At 41.3% G+C, this 17,064-nt stretch overlaps 2 protein-coding genes across 2 annotated transcripts; one reads left to right on the top strand and one right to left on the bottom strand.

Moving 5' to 3' along the window:
* Window positions 1–739: 739 nt before the first annotated feature.
* On the bottom strand, window positions 740–5,350 carry LOC119744675 (myb-like protein Q). The gene has a single exon (XM_038220738.1). It carries the CDS (start codon window positions 5,127–5,129, stop codon window positions 3,306–3,308), a length of 1,824 nt encoding a protein of 607 aa, XP_038076666.1. The 5' UTR covers window positions 5,130–5,350; the 3' UTR covers window positions 740–3,305.
* A 1,745-nt stretch (window positions 5,351–7,095) lies between these two features.
* Window positions 7,096–9,981, top strand: LOC119744673 (inactive tyrosine-protein kinase 7-like). Its single transcript, XM_038220737.1, has one exon. It carries the CDS (start codon window positions 7,550–7,552, stop codon window positions 9,197–9,199), a length of 1,650 nt encoding a protein of 549 aa, XP_038076665.1. The 5' UTR covers window positions 7,096–7,549; the 3' UTR covers window positions 9,200–9,981.
* Window positions 9,982–17,064: the final 7,083 nt, after the last annotated feature.

Raw genomic sequence — 17,064 nt, 5'->3', positions numbered from 1 at the left:
TTTACACCCTCCAATAAGCCATATTTGTTTCCATTCCAAACTGTCTGCGTGAAAAATATTTTCCCAAACCTTTTGAACTTTCGGAGTAGCCAGGTTGTGATGAATTAAACTAGTATATACCATTTTGACATTAGTACAAGATAACTGTATTATTTTGTCCTTCTTGTCCTTCAAGGTAACAGAATTCAAGAAATGGTTGGCCGGACCTTCTCTACATTCGTTAATATAATCCTCATTAACATTTTTCTTGATGCATGCAACGATTCTTCCAGCGTTTATCGGCAAAATGTTACACATTTGAGCTACTTTACTGAAAGAAATTACTTGACCGTTTTCTAAAACTTGACCCAGATAGAAGATGTTCTGCCCTTTGAGAACTCTGCTATTCATAACAGTCTCACAATCGCCTGTGACAACATTATTCTCCCACAGCGGGAGTTCCCTGGTTTCATTAATACATGAAAAGGTATTATCGACATTGACAGTTTTGTCGAAATCCTTAATCAACTCTTTATAAAAAGGCTGCGTTTCTTTAACTGCTGTCTTGTGATTACTGAAAATATACCAACCTAGATTATTAAAACCGCTTGACTGAAAGAGAGAATATTCGAACAAAACTTTCCACTTGCCAGAAACGCTGATAAATCTTTTTAATACGTTAATTTTTAAGGAACATAACTTGGCCTTAATATCCAAAACACCCAAACCTCCTTTGCTGGCAGGACTACACATAGTTATCCTGCTGATTTTGTCAATTTTACCGTCCCAGATAAAGGCCCATTTAATTCTTTCCATTTGATTTATGTAATCATCAGGGCAATGGAGAACACTGCCGTAGTAGGACAGGCTTGCGCCAATGTAACTATTAACCACAATTGTTTTGCCTTTCAGTGTTAAATTCCTATTTTTCCATTTTTTTAGAACAGCGGTCATTTTACCAACTCGACTTCCCCAATTCCTGTCGGTGTTGTCGTCGTTACCGAAATATATGCCTAAAATTTTTAAGTGATCATTGACCCAATTAAAACCACCCGGTTTATCCTGACGATTTTTCCACTTACCCATCCAAAGGCCATTGGACTTTTGAAAATTGATTTTCGATCCCGAACCGCTACTGTAAGTCGTAAAAATATTATCCAGAGTATCAAAATCGCGATTATCAGAAACAAAAATGGTAGTGTCATCCGCATGTTGGACAATTTTCAAAGTTTCATTCGGACAGTTAGGTAGAGGAAAGCCTCTGATCAGACGATTATTTCTAATAAGACAGGCCAAACCTTCGGCACAAATTGTGTACAGCAGGGGAGACAGAGGGCACCCCTGCCGAATACCCCTAGACACTTTAAAGGGCTCCGTAATAAAATTATTTACAATTACTGAACTGGAAGGGTTACTGTAAAGAATTTGAATCCAATTAACTAAATGCTGTGGGATACCCATTTTTCCCATGACTCTAAACATGTAAAACCATTCTATTCTATCAAATGCCTTCTCCTGATCTATACTGAGGAGTGCCCTCTCCAGATGTTCATTATTAGCATAATAGATTGCATCTCTAATAACCATCAGATTGTCTTGTATATTTCTTCCAGCTACACCACATGATTGATCTTCCCTTATAATGAAAGGCATGATTCGTTTTAATCGGTTAGTGATAACTTTGGAAATAATTTTGTAATCTACATTAAGCAAACTAATAGGTCTCCAGTTTTTTAAATTACATCTTTCCCCCTTGTTTTTAAAAATCAAACGAATCAGGGCATTATTCATTGAGTAGGGTAGACAGCCTTTAGATTTACATTCGTTAATAACATCTTTGAAATCGTTTTGAAGAATGTCCCAAAATAACTTATAAAATTCAGCTGTTAATCCATCTAAACCCGGTGATTTATCTTTGCTCATTTGTTTAACAGCGCATAGAATTTCAACATCGTCAAAATCGCTATTTAAGGAATCTATTATTTCTTCATCCAAGACAAAACCATCAATTTCATTCAATATAGCGTTAAGTGAGTCGCTGTCAACTTCTTCACTAGTGTATAACTTTTTATAAAAAGAGTTCACATGATTACACATCTGATAGGAATCATCATAAGTTACGTCATCTTCTACTAACATATCAAAAGAGTTGTCTTCCGATCTTTGTTTTTCAAAACACTTGAAAAAATGCGAACTTTTCTCTCCATTGATTTTGTTGATATGGGACCTAATTCTCGTCTTTTCGAGTTTTTTTTGCTCGAAGTGTTTGATTTTTTGATTGATGTCGTTTATAACTTTGGTGTTTGGGTTATTTTGGTTCATTTCCTTAGTAAGATCATTTTGGAGATTAGTTTGATAATTTTTTTCCTTGTAGAATTTCTCTAGACCATAAGCTTTCAGGATTTCTTTAATTTTACATTTCCCATAATCCCACCAATTCAACAGATTATCAAAAGATCCCTTCTGCGTTTGCCAATGATTCCAAAAAGTCCGAACTCGATCAACACAAGAATCATCTTTAAAAATGTTATTGTCACAGATCCATCTGCCAGGACCCTTAATAATAGTGCGATTATTCAAAGTGCAAGTAACAAGTAGGTGATCTGACAACCCAGTCGAAATAATGTTTGTTTTTGTCAAAAGGGTATATAACTGACTAGAGACAAATATATAATCAATTCTGCTACTTCTTTTTAGAACTCTATGAAAACAAGTGAAACCCTGTTCTTTTGGATAAAGCTTCTTCCAAACATCGATCATGTCATTTTCTAAAATAATTTTTTTCAGATTTGTAACACTTTTATCATTGCTAGCTCTCGTATCAATTTGACAATTGAAATCACCTGTAACGATCCAGTTTCCGTCGTCTTGTTTCACATACTCGGAAAGAGCACTAAAAAACCTTTGTCTGTCATACATAGGATTTGGAGTGTAAACACAAAGTAAGTGAAACTCTAAATTTCTAAAAGAAAAATCACAGCGGATGATTCGACCTTCATTATCTCTATCAGGATTTGTGAATTGGATCCCACTTCTGTTTGACGCCAAAATAGCCACTCCTCTTGAGTCACTTTGGCCGTGGCTAAACAAAATGTCCCCACCCCACTGATTTTTCCACAAGACCTCATCTGAACTGACCGTGTGAGTTTCTTGAAGACACACAAGATCGTAATTACCCTTTTTAAGTTGATTGAATAAATTTTCCCTTTTCTCCCCCTTGCGTAGCCCGTTGACGTTAAATGTGGCTATTCTGAGCATCAAACAAAGCAGGAGAAAACGGAGTATGATTTACAGTACAAGCAAAAACAAATGAAACCCTCAAGAATTCAAGATTGTGTTGCTTTACCCTTCCCTCGTCCTCTCGGCCCTCGACTAGGCGATGCCTTCTGGTCCTTTTCCTTCCTTTCCCAGCTTGTTCTTTTCTTGCGGAGTCTCTCCACGCCCCCTCTCATATACCTAACGAAATCTTCATCTTCGTTGTCTGTAGGTTGTGATGACGGAATAATGTCTTGTGATGCGTTCCGCCCACTCTGTATCTGCTTTATGGTTTGTTGGCTGGTCTGCGGTGCTAACCGAGGTGCGTTTTGAGATACAGTTTGTGGTTCAGCCTGCGTTGTAGTCATCAGTGGGGTCTCCGGTATAGTATGCAGAACTGTCTGCTGTGTGATCTGCGTTGCGATCTGTGATGCGATCTGCGTTGCGATCTGCGATGCAATCTGCGGTGCAATCTGCGGTGCAATCTGCGGTGCAGTCTGCTGTTCGGTCTGCTGTGCAGTCTGCGATGTGGTCTGAGGTGTGGTCTGCGGTACGGTTTGCGGTACGGTCTGCTGTGTGGTCTGCGTTGTGGTCTGCGATATGGTCTGCGGTGTGGTCTGCGGTGTGGTCTTCAAAGTTGTCTGCATTGGGATCTGCGATGCGATCTGCGATGCTGTCTGCTTTGCAGTCTGCTGTATGGTCTGCGGTGCGATCTGTGATGCTGTCTGCGGTGCAGTCTGTTGTATGATCTGCGATGTGGTCTGCAGTGCTGACTGTGGTGCGATCTGTGATGCTATCTCCGGTGTACTCTGCGGTGTGGTCTGCAGTGTGGTCTGCGATGTGGTCTTGGGTGGGGTCTGCTGTTCGGTCTGCTGTTCGGTCTGCTGTTCGGTCTGCTGTGCGATCTGCGGTGCTGTCTGCTGGGTGTCTTGTCGGCTAGTCTGCTCATGGGTCTGTGGTTCTTGTTGATTGGATTGCTCCATCTCTTCCTCTTCTTCTCTGGTTATTTTCCTGTAGCTTTCCCCCACATTTTCCTCTTCCGTGTCTTGGTTTTTCCTCTTTTTGCAATATTTTTTCCCATCCTTGAAGCGGTAGGTTGGCAGGTTGTATTTCTTGGTTAGAGTTAGCGGTTCGATTTGGGTTTCATCGAAGATGGAGTCTTCAGTGTCGTAGTGTGTCGTCGATTCTCGGTCGTCTTGACTTCCGCCAGGGATTGCTAGGACGGGAGTATTTACTCGCGATTCTTCATCTGATTCTACTTCCAATCTATCTTTGCGACTGTTTTCATCATGATGTGCCGAAGCTCTATGCCCGTATGCGCCGCAGACGTAGCACCTCCCCCGGGCCGGACAGTCTCGGGCGAAGTGGTCCGTTGCCTCGCAGATCTTACATGTTTTGAGCTGTCCCTTATGTCGTATTGGCAGGGTGAAACTTCCAAGTCTGATGTAGCTGGGGATTGGTTTCATTAGATTCTTGATCAAACAGCTCCGCACTCCTGTTTCTACATTACTGTCGAAGTCATGATATTGTCTTTTTATGTTCACCACTGACCCATAAGCAGACAGAGCCGAAATGACCGCCTGGTCGCTGAGTTCGTAGGGTGCTTTTACGTACGCAACTACTGAATTAGCTATGCTTGCCCTCTCGCATTGCACCAGCAACCCATTCAATACCAGTCCATAGTTCGCTAGTCTTTCACAATCAGCTTCGTTGTCCAACGTAACATTGTACCATTTGTTATTGAGTTCTGCTATGCACTTCATTGTGTCTTTGCTTTTCAATTCCTTCTTTACAGCTTCGTAGACTTCTTCAGGCGTGACGATGTCTTCTATTCCTCTTGTATTAAAACGCACCGTGTTAGGGCGTCGTAGCTGGGGTCGCCCCGATCTATACATGATGGCCCGTCCAAAATGGCGACCACCTCTCAACGTAGAATACTGAAAGTTGGGAGAACCGCGGGCTAAAGCCCTCACACCTCCTCGGAACTCCCAGAAATGTCTTATTTAATATCTATACTCACAGGGAAGAACAATATACTCGCTATGATGACGAAAATCGATCGGTATTCGGTTGAAAGAAGTCAAATCTGCGAGAGCGATGTGAAACGTGTCTTGCGTCTTCCACGATATTTATTTATTTATTTATTTATTTATTTATTTATTTATTTTTTTTTTTTTTTGGGGGGGGGGGACTATTTTGACGTTGGTGGCACCACTTGCCCCCCTATTATTCTACTCGAAAATAGGCCACATACATATCACCAAGGTCAAATCGTGGGACTAAAAAAAAAATACCTGGCCCCGAGGCGCCCCCCCCCCCCCCGGGTGCGCCACTGCACACATTCCACAAATTCGTGTTCGTGTTCGCTTTCGCGACTAGTATGAACCGACATTTAAAGGTAAAGTAGACCATTGTATAATTGGTGCATTGTTTTTCGATTGAAGCAACAAAATAGTACACATTCACGGATTTGCCAAACCAACTGTCAACGGAAATTTCCAAAAATGGATCACTTGACGCATCTTTGGGAATAAACTTGTTGGTTGTTTACTCTTCAAGCATGCCAGAATTGATAATTTCACAGGGAGTTTAGTGTTATTACAAGTAAGATTTTAACCAAAATTTGGTCGGTTACTTTTTGAATAGCTTAGGTGGCAAACACTGACCATAAAATCTATGTACATGTATACAATGTGTTTATATCAATATTTACCAAAAGTATAACGTGTGTGCTATTATTTTATCATATGCATCACTGATATTTTCTTTCAATATACACATCAAATATACACGGGTTTTTACGGGGGTGGCTTGAGCCGCTAAGTTTGCCAGTAAACAGAGGCTTACGTTTTATGGTCAGTTTAAAAGAGTATTTTTTACTTTCCAATCATTAATAACTGTTAACCTGTTGGTATTTATTGAAGATAACACTCACTGTTCAGAAGCGTCCTTGCTGGGAAATAATTGAAGGTGGCTATGTTATTTTTTTTTTAATGTATTAATCATTTTGTATCAAATTATACAACATTTTAGTCTTTTTAACTAATTTTTTTAATCTTATTATACATTTTCAGAGACAGGCTGGTCCTGCGAAACCGCTAAATAAATGAATGAAACAGTACAATGTAAATCAAGCAAGATTCACAAGCAAAACCATTTATGTTACTCCAAACCCGAGGCACAAACGAGGGTCATTATTTCCTCAGAGTTGTCCAGAAAAGAATATTGCCCAATACAATTGTAAGTTGAGAGCTTTAGCAATATTTCACCTTCTATAAGTGGCATATGTCGCCCCTATGGCTGTGACCTACATCTGAACGGGGAGGGGGGGGGGGTGGTGAGGGTTATGTAATGAAGCCTAATTTACAGATGTTTAAAAACTTAATGACATAATCTAAACGGTGTTTGCGTTTGCGCCTGCCTGTTTCTATTTTCTTTAAATTTCTATACTTTGCGGGTTCAAGTGCATTGAAAGATTCAATATGTTAACCTTTTATACGCACTTTGCCAAGTGCAAATCTCGGCCCTATGTCGTATGTCAAGTCTGGTCGTAGAGTGGTACATGTATTTCCCTGAAGGTCTACAGTCATGACTAATTTCTATAATTTCTAAAGTCACGAAGCTAAATCCTAAATTCAGTTGCAGATAAAGTGTGGTCCACTCATACACATCGCCCTTGAATCAGGCCGGCACTGGTGGATCCGGGTTGGGGGAGGGGTGGCACGGGGTCATCCCCGCCGACTTGCGTGATTTGATTTTAACTGATTAAGGAGTGAAGAAGACTGTTTTCAAATCGATGCTATTAATCCTTTTGCGTTTACGGATTCGTGAAATAATAATAAAAAGAGAGAGAGAGAGAGAGAGAAAAAAAAGAGAGGAGAAAACGCCCCCTTCAGCTTTTTCAAGTTGCAACGGCCGGTATGTGGTAGCAATGTGTGGTAGCAATTATTGTGGTATCTTCTGGAATGAACTCTCATCCAGAAGATTATTTCCTGATAGACCGGTAAAGTCAAAGGTCAAAGAAAAAGTATTTGTTAAACAAAAAGAAAAGGTATTTCCGCGTGGGCTGCCTTTGTGTCCTTGATGTCGCCAATACAGAACCGGCAGGTTTTACGTTAAGCACAATGCGTGCGTGTGCTTACTGGACCTCGTCCGCCGTTTTGTTAGATGGTCACGGAATTGAGTATACGCATGCTTACCGATACCGATACGTGGAACAAATACCACTAAGGCTTTTTGTATTGATATTTTTTACATGGAGAACGTTGTTACTTTTGAATAAAGCGAGTGTGCTCGTTTAGCAGGTTCGCACAAAATGGCGCTAAAATCTGGGAGGCGTATTCTGGTATCTGTTTTTCTGTGGGTCTTTCTCTCTTGGATCAACTGCCGAACTGTTGTGGCACAACTGATAGTAGACGAAGGGCCACAGGATGCCCACGTTCATATCGGCCAAAAAGTGACTTTCGTCTGTGACTTAAGAAACACGGAAGGCTATAATGTGTTTTGGTTTCATCAACAGAGAAATAAGTATCTTACCACTGGAAGACAAGTAAATGTCAATTTAATGCCAGCAGAGCTACGAGATCGTTTGTCGGTCGTTGGTAGAGTAAATCAAGAGGAATTTAGTTTGCGGATTGAGAATGTACAAGTTGCCGATGGCGGGGAGTATTTTTGCCAATATGTCCCACTAATACCCAGTGGAACGACTACTAACGCTGGTGCAGCAGTACTTACTGTTTTGATCCCTCCCAGCCCGGAGTCACCTTATTGTCAAGTTAATCTATTATCAGGGACCCAGGGCGATCGCTTTGAAGTGGGTGATGAGGCGAATTTTCACTGCTACCAGACGGATGGGAATCCCCCTCCAGACCTCACACTTTTAAGAGGTTATAACCAGCTGGCCGGTCCGGGTCGAACGGTCACTCACCGGTACCTGCTCACCGGAGATGACAATGGCGTGACTTTCACTTGTATCATGACCACACCTGCCTTGGATGAGCCGCGTAACTGCTCTGTGATGCCGCTAAGAATCTTACCGAATGCCACCATTCTGCCAGCACTATCCACGGTTGAGGAGGGGGACCAAGCATCGTTTGAATGTTACGGCGAAGGAGAGCCTATCATCGCTAACTACAGATGGAGGGTAGCAAGTGTTGATACTGGAGAGATTTTACCGGCAGATAGGTACTCAGTGTTTGAAAATGGCCGATCCTTGGAGATAGCAGTGATGGAGAATCTTGAATTGCTTTGCATTGTCAGCGTGCCGTCTGGACTGTCCGGAAATGCAACCGCTAGAGTTGAAGTTGTGAAGCGGGAAATGACATCAGCTCTTGCGGGTTCAACAGTCCAGACTAGCCCCACAAACAAGTCGTCGACGTCAGCTGGTATTACAGCCGTTGCCGTTGTGGTGCCAATGGTTATAGTGATACTGGTGACCGCTGTAATTGTCCTGTGTCTGCGGCGAAGGAGACGGCATAAGAAGCCGAACATTTCGATCCGCTACAAATCGAGCGTCATCCGGCACCGTGAGGGTGAGCCAGGTGATGATGCCACGCCGGGTCAAAACGGCCAAACGACCGGCGCTGGAACAGTCTGGGATGAAACTGGTGCAAGGTCGGAGATCGATACCAGCAACTTGTATGCACTACCAGAGAATCACCAGCTAGGCCCACCAGCGAGCCAGAACTACCACCGGTCATCACCGAAGCTAGACGCCGTCCACAGCGCTGTTGGACCCGTCGACCCACATCCAGACACCCCGGTGTACGCCAGACCGGATAAAAAGGCAAAGAACCTGAAGGAGAATGAGTACAGCTCCGTGCCGGTGGAGGAACCCAAAGAGGCAGATTCCGGTCTGGTGTACGCTGATCTTGAACTAGACTCTTCATCAGCAAGCAAAGAGTTGGATAGGACGGGGCTGCCCTCGGGCACAGAGCAGACCATGTACGCCACTATTCGCTCTTAAATTTACCGGACTTTTAGACCTGTATGATTTTAGGATGGTGACGGTCGTGTTATCTGGCTGCTTTTGAAAATTAATTTGTCAGTAAGCTGTACAATTTTATGTATGTGGTGGAATTTTTGTGTGTTGGGGAGATACAAAATAATAATGTTGAAGTTTTTCCCTTCACCATCTTGATCGCTAAGACGTCTGCACTATCAAGCAGAAGGTCGTCGGTGAAGGTCAACAAGTAGCTTAAATTTTAAAATCTAATTTAAAAAAAAAAAGGTTGTTCAATTATCGCGACGTCTAGTCTGCCCTGGACTCCACTTAATACCTGAACTTTCAACATTCCTTTCCTTCAACAGGGGTCAAACAATGATTATTGGTCACACCCACCACCCACTGTCTTGAGGCTAATTTGTCAAAACTTTGATTTAAACTTAGTATCAATTGGAGATATCTGAAATAGATGAAGAAAAGGTTTATACTGATAGAAGCAGAGTTTATGCTGTTGGTCGGGACATGGATTCTAAATTTAAATATGAGTCAACTTCAGTTGACTCATGTTGGTTTTTTTTAGTCAATGGCAGTTGACTAAAAAATTCAGGGTTTTTTGGTTTCAATTGTTGTTAGTCAACTGCAGTTGATTCAAAGACTTGCATGGTTATTCTTTGTCAATAAGATTGTACATTACTGTATATCAGTGGATGAAATACTCCTTGGTGGGTTGGCATAAATGATGAGGATGATGATGTATGCATAATAACAGAGCAAGGGTCAATGACTTGATTCTGGAAATGAAATGGACTTTGTCTCCTGACCTATTTCCGCCTTTGGAGCCGGAAGTACAGTCCGAAGTAATCAGAGTACATGTACATGTTACCCTGTCCTTTCAAAAGCTTACCGAAGAGACCCTATGCTTTTGAGCTCGCTGATAACAATACTGACTACTAGATTAAAGAGGTTGTGGAATGCTCGAAGACATTTCCGTCATTTTTCGGGTGTATGTAGCCTAAGGTGTGATGAAATAAAAACGACTATTGTTTCTGTCATGAAATGAGTACAAAAGGTAATTTTGTGAGCTGTTTTTCAGGTCCAGTTTCGACCCGAACGTGCAACTGTGTAAAAGTCGTCGTTGCGGGCAGCAAACAAAACACAGTAAATCGTGACGTAATAAACAGGACTCGTGTATGCTACTGTGCATCGGGAGTCCTGTTTATTACGTCACGATTTACTGTGTTTTGTTTGCTGCCCGCAACGACGACATTTACACAGTTGCACGTTCGGGTCGAAACAGGACCTGAAAACCGCTCTCAAAAGTACCTTTTGTACTCATTTCATGACAGAAACAATAGTCGTTTTTATTTCATCACACCTTAGGCTACATATACCCGAAAAATGACGGAAATGTCTTCGAGTATTCCACATCCTCTTTAACTGATTCCCCAAACAAAAGTACAACGCTTGTGTTGATGGTAGGAGGGTTTGGCAGAACTATGTGGACGACTTATTTGAAGAACTATAATGTAATGCCTGGCTTTTTCTTCTTGTAAAATGTGCTGAATTGATTCACTGAAAAAAAAATCGACATCTTAGTGAGGCAGATAGGGGAGATAAAAGCAATGTTAACAATTTTCAAAATGGCTGCCATTGATTGTCATTCTACCTATATTTTTTTCCGAAGGGCAAATCTGCGATTGCCCTATAGCCAAATATCTTTCTCACTGCATTCTCTGACTGTGTGTCAAATGCCATGCTTGTATCATCTAAGGCACAATCCCATCACCTATCTGCCGTACCGTACTACATGTACTTCAAAATTCAATTCTTTTCAATATACATGTATAAATAAATGTGTTTTTCTAATCAAGATCTCTATTAAAGAACTGTTTAAGGGGTTGGGGTTAACGTCCTGTGCATTGTTACTATTACTATTGAAATAAAGGAATAAAATGTTTTTCTCGGAATGACGTTTTGCATTTATTTGGCACCGTGATGTCGGGGGTTAATGACGCATGCCAATTGTGAACGTATTGGCCATCTTTTTCTTTTCTTCTTACACCTTTTCATAGTAGGTCTAAAGATTATACTTCAAAAGCGGGAAATGCTTCGAATGATCGTACTTCATGTATAGCACACACGCAACAAATGCAGGCTTGTTGGTCACAGGCAAACTGTAATAGCGCCCTCATGGAAAGTCAAAAACAGACTAGCCGTTTGCAGAACATCCGTACCATGGATATAATGGCCCAACGGAAATGCACCACCAAGTTAAAGGGCTGACTAGGATATGGTCATATTTGGAAAGATCTTGTAAATGTAGAATAAAATGAACTTACTAAATACCTTCAAATTTGGCGGGTCTGTAAAGGGGACCTTTTGCTCTAAAGTTCGGGTCGTGATGGAGCTATAGAATAGTATAACTGCTGGAAATACTTCTACGCGTCGTATTTGTATAACACTTCAAAAAAAACTGTTCAAGACCTTTATTGAAATGTTAGGCAAACAAAACCCCAGATTTTTTTATCAGGATTGGAGGACATTGTGCTTTTTTAAAATATCAACCCACCCATTCCTTGTGCTGACGTGGATGACAGTCTCGTTTGAAATGAAACGAAATTTAGAAACAGATAACATTAGAACTCGGTGAAAATGGAGGCAATTAGGTAAGGCATTTTGATACAAGAAGATGGATATGCAATATCGTGGGTGGGCAGTAGGGACTTAACTTCGGTCCAAGTTGAAGGGCGGCACTTGGAGGGGGCTCATTTTCTGGAGGTTGCCTCTAAAGATGTTCTGTCGGTGCTCTTCAACAGATTCGATTATAGTTTTACTCCTACCGAATTTGGAGTGCATGTCTTAAGTAAGATGAAAGCTGATGACCTCTATTGACATCTTGAAGAGGGACACTGGCTGCCTGATTTAAAGCTGGACACTTCTAAATGGATACTTCCATTTGGAGGGCGTGTCATCTGTGGTGCCCAGGGTGCTCTTGCGGTGCGGATACCTGGACGTGATGATGATGTTGAACAAATTCTGTCCTCTGCATATTTTTTAAAGGAACGTTTTCGTAAATTATTTTGGGTGTCTATCTTCTAAAGAGGCTTTTATTCATTGAGGTACTGTTGGGCATAATCAGATATGCCCTGAATTGACCGATCCCAAAATTATCAATTATAAGAAAGGGAGAAACCAGGCTACCCAGCGAAAACTAAATTATTGTCAGGCCGAAACAAAATGGAAATCCTTGCAGTAATTATTCTTTAACTAAATGTAGACCGACTTTTATTTCGTTACTGGGTAGAAAGCAGGTTGCCTTTTATTTCGTCTTTGAAAAATGCACCACATTTTTTTTTTTTTTTACATTTTTACAACAGAGTCATTATTCCTTCCACCTTTAAATGTATTCATTTCTCACCATTGACGAGACATGGAAAATTACAAATGGTACTCAGACGCCTAGTGCAATGAATACACCACTTCCTTTTAGTCATCCGCAAAATAAACACTTTCACATTCTCAGCGCGTACAGTGTCATAGACACCGGAAACCACTACAGAATAAAAGAAATTATTGACTAGTAAAGGTTAGCCTGAAATGAACTTGGTGGAATTCAAGCGAGTATTCATTGGTATGCAGCAAGAGTGAACTGGGATGCTATTTTTATGTGTGTGCGCATTGGTTAAAGTAACATCAGCCTCCGCATGACGTAGGCCCTTATACGTCTCTGAGGATGACATTGCCATTATGTAGTGAAGAGTTCAAAATCACTGCACGGGAACTCGACTTTTCATTACAATGCGAGGCAGCAAACTTACATTACCGATCACAGGGCTTAGCACAGATAAAGTCTTGTTGCTCCATTTTATTTGCCGTCAGACCAGCGTATCATTGTGACTAGTGTCACGATGTTCTTTATAGACGTGAGACGTGTTCTTGCTATAGAGTGCCTCTTTATCTTCTTGATGGCTTCCAGCGTCAAGGCCCAACCCCAGATACAAACAGGCCCACAGGATGCTGTCGTTCGCGAAGGAGACACCGTCGAGTTTCTTTGTGACTTGACAAATGTACGTGGTTATACCATCCGCTGGTGTTATCAAAGACAGACGGGAAGCCATCCGAGGTATCTAAGCATTAACAGACAAGTAGGCGTAGACACACTTCTATCCCCAGAGCTGCTTCGACGTCTGTCCATCAATGGTAATGACAGCCAACACGAGTTTACTTTGAAGATCATAAACGTAAAGGAAACTGATGAAGGGACGTATTCGTGCAGGTATAACTATCCTGGGTACGTAATAGAAAATTTAGGCACAGCTGAGCTTACGGTTCTGGTACCACCATCCACAGATTCACCGAGGTGCAGTGTAGAACCAGAATCAAGGGCATTGGGCGACACTGTGTTTCTTTACTGCATTTCGTATAGAGGAAAACCTACACCAACCATCACGTATTATAAGGAGACTGAAGAAGTAACAGGTCAAGCGACTTCAATTAGTCTTCGCTATCAGTTAAAAGCTCAAGACAATGGTGTGATTTTCACTTGCATCATGACCACACCTGCCTTGGATGAGCCGCGTAACTGCTCTGTGATGCCGCTGAGAATCTTACCGACTGCCACCATCCTACCCGCAGTATCTAGGGTTGAGGAGGGGACCTCTACATCATTCCAATGTAATGGGGAGGGCGTGCCTAATATCGCCAACTACAGTTGGAAAGTAATCGACACTGAAACTGGACACACCCTACCGACAGAGAGGTACACAGTGTCTGGGGATGGGCAAACTCTGGATATAACAGTGACGAAGAATCTTCATTTGGTCTGCATTGTCAGTGTGCCGTCGGGATTGACCGGTAACTCCACTGCGATGGTTAAGGTTACTGAGCGGGTACAAACAACTGTGAAGGAGGGCCTGACTATGACGGAGCCCCACGGAGGCCCTGCAAACCCCGACCCCTCGGGCGAATCCTCGATGTCGCTGGTTGTACTCATCGCTGCCGTGGTTGCGGTTGTGGTTATTATAGTGGTGATCGTCCTCGTCATTTTCGTGCGGCGAAGAAAAAAGTGGAGAAAGCCGAAGATTCCAATCGACTCGAAGGACGGATTCAGAATGCGTGTCACCGAGGGCGAGTACAATGAACCGACAGCGGGACAAGACGGCCAAACAGTGGGCGCAGGACTCCCACATGATGCCAATAATCAAGGCACTGTGAATGGTGCAGAGGCCTTTTCAGGGGCAGCTTCGCACTCAGAACCAGCCACACGAGCCAAGGCCAACGGCAAGGACGTGAGAAGCCATGTGGAACCCCCGGCCGCTGCCCATCCAGACATCCCGATGTACGCCCAGCTGGACAAACCCAAGAATGCCAGGAAGACCGAGGACGTCACCGGGAGTGAGTACAGCAGTGTTCCAGTGGAGGAGCCCGAGCCCACTGCGGCTGATTTTGGGCTGGTGTACGCTGATCTGGACCTTCAGTCACCGGGCACGGCCGCCGTGGACACGGGAGCAGCCTCGGCCTCAGAGCAGACTGTCTACGCTATGATCCGCACTTGATTCCCACAATAGGAACCCCTGTTTGCGTTTTAAAAAAAAACGTATTGGCCTCCAAGTACACCGATCTCCTCTTAAAGATTAGATGCTAGGAGGATTCTAAAGAGAGTAGCGTGTTAAAAAACGTTTTGCCAAATGTCGCCTTCGGTCACAATAGAGTTAGTCATAATGTATAAAATGAGTTTTTTGTTTGAAAAGCATATTTATAGGATTTATGCTAATACATTAATATATGTACTTCACGCGCTTCGTCCAATGAACCGATTTAAAAAAAAAAATAACTTTGCGTGTAGAAAAAAGGGATTCACAACGGTTGTGATCTAACATTTTTCTGATATACTATTGCAGACCACCTGATTTCCAAGTAAATAAAATATAAAATTTGAAGAATCGAATGGATATTACACGCAATTCATGGCATTGTAATCTCATAATCATAAATCTGTAATCTCCTGAAGTGTAAAAAAAAAGTCTGAAATTCTAAACATTACTTCCTGTAGAATAGCTAATTGGCCAAATTGACCAATCTTTTATTCTTAATGTGTTTTGTATAGCTAAAAGAAAAAAGATTACTTCTGGATTTGAAATCCGGGTTTTTTTAAAAATTTTATTTAGACGCACAAAGAGCAGTTAGTGTTAATATAATACACGGCTGCCAACAATAGGAACCTAGCTTACTTGGCCGAGTTTGTAATTGTTTGCGTTTAAAAACAAACGTACTGACCTCAAAACACACCGATCTCTTCTTAAAGATTAGATGCTTTGAGGATCCTTGTTGTCAAGCAAAGAGAGTAGCGTGTTAAAAAACACTCTGCCAAATGTCGCCTTCGGCCACATTAGAGTTAGTTATAATGTATAAATGGAATTTATGGCTTAAAAATCATATTTATAGGCTTTATGCTAATATATGTACTTGCGGCTTCGTCCAATGAACAGATTGTTTTTTAACTTTGCGTGTAGAAAAAAGGGATTCACAACGCTTGTGATCTAACATTGATATGATAGTACTTATGTAGCATACGGCTTTAATTCTAATTGCAGACCACCTGATTACTGAGTAAATTAAATATAAAATTTGAAGAATCGAATGGACAATACACGCAATGTGTGGCATTGGAATCTCATAATCATGCATTTGCAATCTGCTGAAATGTAAAAAAAAGTCTGAAATTCTAAACATTTCTTCTTGTAAAATAGCTATAGTTGGCCAAATTGACTAATGTTATATTTTTGATATATTTTGTAAGCTAAAAGCATTAGATGCACAAGTGCAGTTAGTGTAAATATATTGCTTGTGGTAACACAGTTTCAATAAACACGTAACATTATGCATACTTTATGTAGATTGCTCTCTTGTGATAAGTATTGGGAGGAAAAGTACTACATTTTACTATACATGTACACCTTATAAAATATAGTATAGATACTTGTAATGTATATAATGTACAACTATAGGTCGTCCACTTTCAAAACACAAATTATACTCTTCACATATTCGTTAAAAGGCACCTACATTTAAAGGACTAAATGGATTTTTTTTTTTAATGAGCTTAACCAATAGTATCTAATATCACAATGTGTACACATTTTGTTATAGTACTAAACATCTTTATTGTTACATAGCTTACGATTGTACACGTTGCTCTATGAAATATTTACGCACGATTCTCGCATTCAAGGTACATTTGTTAAGTCCTTAAGGCTAGATTCAAAGATTGTTTACAGCTTTGCATTGAATATTTTATTGTGTATATACACTGTAAAACAGTTGTGCAAACTGGGTTGATGTTTCTACCAATGCTGGCCGAATTATCAACTGCCTACACTCTTGGGCAAATTCTTCCTAAAAGCTTGACCGTTGTTACCCAATTCAACCCATTATGAGGTTAACTTACTTTCATACCAATGCTTGGCAAATTGCGTTGTCCAACAGTGTTTTATCCAACCTTTTTTTATAGTGTATGCAATGCAACGATGTACATAATTGTTTTCTGGTCACAGCTCCAGACCCGACGTTTCCCGTTTTTGTTGTTTCGGTTCAGATGATGGGGCTGCATACAAATTTCATACTAAACAAGGGCATGCCATGAAAACCACTTGCAGACATGCACAGGATATCCTTGTATGAGTTGGTATTTCTGAAGTCTGTTGAGGAATTTTAATGTGAATGGGGAAGTATGACATTGTTTTTCTACGTTAGCTGTAGAAGGTCCGTTTCTAAATATAACAAGTATACAGATGGCAAAGTGATATAATTGTTAGGCCGAATTGTACATGTCTCATTTTGTTGTTGTTAATGGACATACTTTAGAGAAGTTGTTCAATAAATTCCTC

This window comes from Patiria miniata, unplaced genomic scaffold, assembly GCF_015706575.1.
Source record: "Patiria miniata isolate m_02_andy unplaced genomic scaffold, ASM1570657v1 HiC_scaffold_7, whole genome shotgun sequence".
Lineage (NCBI taxonomy): Eukaryota > Metazoa > Echinodermata > Asteroidea > Valvatida > Asterinidae > Patiria > Patiria miniata.
The sequence above is the reverse complement of the archived record's forward strand: the minus strand, read 5'-3'. Positions and strand labels throughout refer to the sequence as shown.

Bases quoted from the DNA above. Each gene is read 5' to 3' on its own strand.
- LOC119744675 (XM_038220738.1), bottom strand. From the start codon at position 5,129: ATGTATAGATCGGGGCGACCCCAGCTACGACGCCCTAACACGGTGCGT.
- LOC119744673 (XM_038220737.1), top strand. From the start codon at position 7,550: ATGGCGCTAAAATCTGGGAGGCGTATTCTGGTATCTGTTTTTCTGTGG.